Source organism: Bos indicus x Bos taurus, chromosome 1, assembly GCF_003369695.1.
Source record: "Bos indicus x Bos taurus breed Angus x Brahman F1 hybrid chromosome 1, Bos_hybrid_MaternalHap_v2.0, whole genome shotgun sequence".
NCBI lineage: Eukaryota > Metazoa > Chordata > Mammalia > Artiodactyla > Bovidae > Bos > Bos indicus x Bos taurus.
Window position 1 is genome coordinate 73,897,475 of NC_040076.1, and position 6,835 is coordinate 73,904,309.

Here is a 6,835-nt window from a genome sequence, read left to right on the forward strand (position 1 = left end):
AGAAGACAATTCCAAAGTGATGTGACAAGTGCCTTCCAGGCCAAGGCATGGAGAAGTGACCTCCCAGATCAGGGCAGTAGCAGGATGCGGGAAAGGGCCAAGGGCTCCACTACCATCTGACCCACTGCCGGATCTCACAGCCCTCTCCAGGCCACCTGCTACCCAGCAAGCCTATTTCACATCCTGGAGAAAGGCTGTTTCCACTTAGAGGAAAAATAACATGTTGTTACTTTAAATAACCTATGAGAACAGGAATAAGAATCAAAGGTGAGCATTTAAACATTATGGAGGGTCTGTGGTTTTAGTCCTAAACGGAGCTCAGCCTCTACATAGTCATCCTACATTTTAGGGTCAAAAAAGGAATTTCATAATTCATCTTTTGCTATGGATGTGTCTATAGGAAGTTGTAGATCTCACACCTATTCAATAAGTGTATTTGGTGGTCAAGGGTACTCTCTAATCCTTAAAAGGAGAGAGACTGAGCCAGTTCAGCTTTCAAGGCATTAGATTTAGGGATGCGAGTATTTATTCAAAAATTATTCACCAAGTATCTATCAAAATAAACTTGAACCTCTGTCTACCTTTTATTTCTTTTACTCATATGTCAATGTTACTGAACGAATGAGCTCCAAGTAGATTTTGCTTTGGGAGCATTAGAAGTAATAACATCATTAGATGCATGATTTAATCTTTCTTGTATTTGAGAAGATAAAAAGAGAGAGAACACAGGCTCCAAAGCGTCCTGTCTCATGTCTTTGATCCAGGGCACGTTGACTCCATGTTTATCATCAGGCAGTGGAGGGAGCACTGGGCGAGAGGCAGTCAGACTTTATTTGAATTCTGACTCTGCCATTTATTTCTTGGTATTGAATCCTAGGGCAAGGTATTGACCTTCTCGTCTGTAAAGCTGAGAGAGGAACGTCTACCCTCTAAGCCCAGAGAGTTGTTACAAATATATATAAATTAAATAAGAGAATGTGTGTCAAGTATAAAGTATGCAAAGTATAAAGGTAGTATTTCTTTTTCAACAGTTTGTCCCGACTGTAACATCATGGAGGGTTTCAGTTTTGGTGGCAGCTCTCACCCAGTTCTGTGTGGCCTTCTTTGTAGAGGTAAAGAAGTTTCTGTGTGGCTCACTATCTGGGGGGAAGGATAAATAAAGGGCTGACTCTCAACAGATGCTCATTGTTTAGAGCAACCACTTTTATCCCCCAAAAGTAATAATTATTAAGTGTTTGTTAAGTGTTCTCTTTGGGGGAAATGAGAATGATTTAAAATTCTTTGAAGGCTGCATAGAAATGCTCTTGGTATCTGCAGTGTAGGAAGCAAAACATCAAATTAGCTAATTTTGTCTCACATGAAGGCCTTATATTGTACTTTCCCAGAAGTCTTAATAATCTGGTAGAGACTAGATCAAATGACCTTCCAGCTCTAAAATTCAGTGAGACCTTTTAGTGTGAAGAACTGTCTAGGTGGGCTTCCTTAATTAAGAGAGAAGGGAAGCCATTGCTCATTCTAGTCAATTCTTAACCTTGAAGGTCTTCTATAGCATTTCTCTTCTACTCAGTGTCACTAAATGAATTTACCTTCTCAGTGAAAAACTCAGGTACTATTTTTTAAGGGACAGTTTAAAAGAAAAGTTTCATGAAGATCCTTGAGAAAAGGTATCAGCCAAATTAAGAAAAAATATGTGTATATACAAATATTCCATGGTATACAATGCATGTAAAATTTCTCATACTCTTAAGGAATTCCATTTCTGAGATTTCATTTAAAAAATAACTTAAAAAGACAGAAAATTTTACATGTATGAAGATTTTCATCACAGTATTATCTAGTGATAAAATATTAGAATCAAGTGTTTCAAAAGTAGAAGTGCTATTAAATAGTAATATAGAAATTTGAGTAAATGTTATACAATCATTAAAAATGATTATTGAGAAGATGGTAGCTACAAACTGTATATGACAGAGGAAGTGGAATGCAATATTTGAGCACTTCTATTACTATAAATGCATAAAACTGTGTGTGCTTGTAATCGTACAAAAAAGAGAACCCCCAAAATGGAAAGCAAAGGGCCTCTCTGGTGACTCAGTGGTAAAGAATCTGCCTGCCAATGTAGGAGGCATGGGTTTGACCCCTAGGTTGCGAAGATCCCCTGGAGTAGGAAATAACAACCCACTCCAGTATTCTTGCCTGGGAAATTCCATGGACAGAGGAGACTGGCAGAGCCTACAGTCCATGGGGTTGCAGAACAGTCAGACAGAACTTAGTGACTAAACAACAACAAATGGAAAGCAAAACCCATTTGATTTTTAGAGTTCATTCATTCATTCAACAAACCATTACTTGATGCCTTCTTTGTATCAGGGAGCAAGTAACAGTGATTTTTTTTTTCTTTTCTTGATTTTGAGTACATTATTTTGCTATTTCATTCTAGCAGTAAAATAATTCTAAGTGACTCTCCTGCCAGAATTGAACTAGGAAATCTGTGGAAATGAAAGACTGTAAGCTTTTGGCAGATTTCTATGAACACAAGCTCACTCAGTTCTCAAGGAAATGAACCCAGGAAGCTGCTAGGCTTCATGGGGCTGCAAGAAGTGGCCAATGAGCATAAATAATTAGCACATTTAGAGAAGGTCTGGGGGAACAGGGTAGCAATGAGCAATCTGGCTGCCAGGGAAAATAGGTGATGGTTTGATTGTCTTTTCCACCTGATTTTCCAGGATGCCATCCTTCAAAATCGAGCGCTCTGGCTATGGATCAAGAAAGAATTTGGAATCTATTCTAAAAGTCAGTATAGGATCTGGCAAAGAAAACTGGCAAAAGATCCAACCTGGCCTCCTACAAACAGGACAGATTATTCAGGCGATGGCAGAAATGGATTCTACATCAACCAAGGCTTTGAAAGCTCTGAACAGATTCCAAAAGAAAAACTTAATTTGGGAGGCCAAACCACAGAACAACATTTCTGGACCAGATTGTAATCAGAATTGTTAAATAGCATCCTCCTTTTACCAGAATCTAAAACATTGTAGAGAGGTGATAATAGTCTACCCTTTTATTTTCTTCCTCCATCTGAAGATTCAAAGTGCATTTCTCAGTGCATTGAACCTTGCAACAAAGGACTTTACATATGTTTATTTTGACCTCATCCTCTATCATTAAGAAAAATAATGCATTTTCTAAAGTATTATTTTTTTTCTAACAAATTTTATTCACAATGCATAGCATGACTTGCTTCAAATGCACAGCTCTTTATGGTAGTAAAATTAATAGTATGAACATCAATAGAAGAAAGAAAAAAGAGTTTAATTTTGAAAGTTTCACCAATGTATTTGTATCTTTATCTACTGAAATAAAAGAATCTATATATTTAAAAAAGCTTCTCTCAATAACTTGTCACACATTTACTTAATCTTATATTCGCCTGCAAAGAACATCTATGCATATATCTTTTCTCCAGGTCACAGAAGTCTTCTTTTTGGTTCTTTATATGGTTTTAATAGAGAAACAAGAATTGAAATTTACCTCAGAAACTTCACCCCTGTTGTTAAATGTGGAAGTGGAGAAAGATGGAGGTGTCTGATAATTGTTTATAACCTTGGCCTGGGCACAGCTAAGCAAACTCTACTCAAATTGGCATCTCCCAAGTATATTGCTTTGGGGCTAGTGAGCTAGAGGTTCCAAATTAGATCACAAAAATAATAAAACTATTAAAATGTAGTTTTCACTCTTAAGAATTATGGTACCTTTATTTGCTTTTTATTACTGACAAAGAAAAATCTCAAGTTCTAACTCTAAAAGTTGGCCCAGACTCATCATTGCTCATCTGAAAAAAAATCAATCCCAGGGAAGGAACCCATAATGTTTTTATCTACAGCATGACAATTCTCAGAATATTAAACAACCTTAAGTTCCATTTCATCTTTTCATAATCTAAATCAATTATTAGATGCACATTAAGGATCACAAGAAAGGGTACATCCTTTACAAATACGTTCTGCACATTATTACCTTTAACATATATCAACCTCACTGTGACCTTGAGAGGATATTTATTCCTAGTGAACATTTTAAACTACCTACTACATTTTCCTTGTAACCATAAATCTAATTTTGCTAATTCAATGGATCTTTAATGGGTCATAGGCAATTAGCTAACCAGTCCCATTCCATGAGTGTCAATTACATGCCTAATACTGTGATATATGGATTCAATCATGTCTTTACAATTATGAGATCTTTAGGATTGGAAAAATGTCTCAACATTTTAGCAATTCATTGCTGTAAATAGCACCATACACTTTGTTACACAGGCCAGCAGCATAAATGCAAATTCCTATGCAAACAAGCATTTTATATTTATATTTTATTTGCTTTTTAACCTTTTCTTGGATACACAGCTCTTGGAGAGTGATAATTTTTTAAATATGTCTAATTTAGTGGATACCAATAAAAGAACAAAACATCAAAAATATTTTTAGCTAAAGATTAAGAAATATGTCAACCTAAAACATACAGCAGCTCAGGTTCCTTGAGCTGACATAGCTCTATTTAGTAATTTGACTTTTAGAATGAGAGGATTCAGTTGATACTCTAGTATATCTAGATAGCATAAAAATATTTTTTAATCTTTTTTCAATAAGTGTTTAGCTTCTCTCAGTTTCTTCTACAATCTATTAGGTGTCTGATAGGTGATACCTTTATTTCACACATCTCTTTGAAGGTGGGGATGGGACAGGATAAATTTGGTCTCTACACTAGACTTTGATTTAATCTAGTCTAATTCACTAAAAATACACTCAGAGAAATGTTTACTAGTCTTGGAAAAAGATGTTCGATAAAAGCACAGTGAACATGGCCACATATAAATGGACAGGCTGAAGCTGCCCGTCACCAAGAGTGGCCGTTTTAGGGGGAAACTGATGACTAACTTTGTGTGCTTACCCTTAAGGCTGAACATTACTAGAGTCCTGAACACTATTTGTGAAAAAATGAATCTATGAATTTAATTTAAAAGTGCATTTGTAACAATTATTCAGTATTGCTAAGATTGTCTTCTGCAGTGGGCATGTCCAGCTATCCAGAAGAAGTTTGATTTAAGGATCCTCAAAATATCCTCTGAGTTGCCAATTCCATTCCCTCTGTCACAGGCAGTGTGGTAATTGCACCACACCCAGGTCTCTTGTTCAAGGCTAAGATTTGTCCTCTGCAGTCATCTTTACTAAAAAGTAAGCATATCCTGCGGGATGTAACACATAAAGCTGCTGCCAGTTCTGCTCAGACTTGACAATACTAGGAAACAGACTGTTTTTTTTTTTTAATTTTTTAATGTTACTGTTACTTAAGAGTAGGACATAATAGGAATAAGAAATTGAATTTAGAATAAAAATGAAAGGGTAATTTTGGATCATGCTATCAGATAGAAGACACTATTCCCAGAGGAACAGGGGAGGAAGACAGAGTTTTGGGGTTTATCTGGAAACAGAATTGGTGCCATAAGAAAGGGAAGGGATTAGTCAGGGAACAGGAAGAAAGGTAGGGTCTCTACGGGCCCTGATGGAAGCACATGGCCGTTTCTTGTTATCATTGTTCTTAATCCTACAATTAGATTGTACAGATTTTCTGGCCCAGGAGTAAAATCAAATCAGTTTACTATGTCAAAGACTTTGAGGCAGCTGTTTTGTTACCTTTATCTACCAAAGTTTTGTTTCCCTCCCTGCACCACAACACCCCATATTTACTTAAACATTTCCTTTATTTAATGTCATGCTTTTGGCCATGATACAATAAAGATGTCACTGACTAGCAATGTGGTTTGGAGGGTAATGTTATAATATCTGATATAATCCCAGGATAGAGAGACTGTCATCCATTTTTCCCCATCTGCTACCAAACAAGAATTCCATTGGAAAGGTATTAAAAAGTTGTTTGCTTCATCCAACACATAATCAATAAAATGCAAGAATAAAATCATGAGTCTCTCCCTGATTGAAAAAGTAAAAGTGTTAGTCATGTCCAACTCTTTGGGACCCCATGGACTGTATAGCCCACCAGGTTCCTCCATCCATGGAATTCTCCAGGCAAAAATACTGAAGTAGGTAGCCATTCCGTTCTCCAGGGGATCTTCCCAACCCAGGGATCGAACCCAACTTTCCTGTATTGCAGGAAGCTGCTTTACAGTCTGAGCCACACTCCTTGAACCTCTAGTAAAAGCCATAAAAAGTAATATAGGATATTGTTTTCTAAATATGGCACCTTAAACCTATGTTTAATGATGTCTTTACCCATCACTTCATGGGAAATAGATGGGTAAACAGTGGAAACAGTGGCAGACTTTATTTTGGGGGGCTCCAAAATCACTGCAGATGGTGACTGCAGCCATGAAATTAAAAGACACTTACTCCTTGGAAGGAAAGTTATTACCAACCTAGATAGCATATTCAAAAGCAGAGACATTACTTTGCCAACAAAGGTCCATCTAGTCAAGGCTATGGTTTTTCCAGTGATCATGTATGGATGTGAAAGTTGGACTGTGAAGAAAGCTGAGCGCCGAAGAATTGATGCTTTGGAAGTGTGGTGTTCAAAAGACTCTTGAGAGTCCCTTGGACTGCAAGGAGATCCAACCAGTCCATTCTAAAGGAGATCAGCCCTGGGTGTTCTTTGGAAGGAATGATGCTAAAGCTGAAACTCCAGTACTTTGGCCACCTCATACAAAGAGTTGATTCATTGGAAAAGACTCTGATGCTGGGAGGGATGGGGGCAGGAGGAGAAGGGGACGACAGTGGATGAGATAGCTGGATGGCGTCACCAACTCCATGGACGTGAGTTT

General features: G+C 37.3%; 1 protein-coding gene across 4 annotated transcripts in view; it reads left to right on the top strand.

Annotated features, from left to right (window-relative positions):
* Nucleotides 1-3,293, top strand: part of ATP13A5 (ATPase 13A5) — a 116,261-nt gene extending 112,968 nt beyond the window's left edge. For 3 of the 4 annotated variants that reach the window (XM_027538249.1, XM_027538246.1, XM_027538248.1), the window contains 2 exons: nucleotides 1,032-1,112; nucleotides 2,727-3,293. In XM_027538249.1, the coding sequence (XP_027394050.1) occupies nucleotides 1,032-1,112; nucleotides 2,727-2,791 (146 nt within the window). In that variant the 3' untranslated portion in view covers nucleotides 2,792-3,293. The remainder of the gene's footprint in view (nucleotides 1-1,031; nucleotides 1,113-2,726) is intronic. The other variant, XM_027538253.1, reaches the window with a different exon arrangement.
* Nucleotides 3,294-6,835: the final 3,542 nt, after the last annotated feature.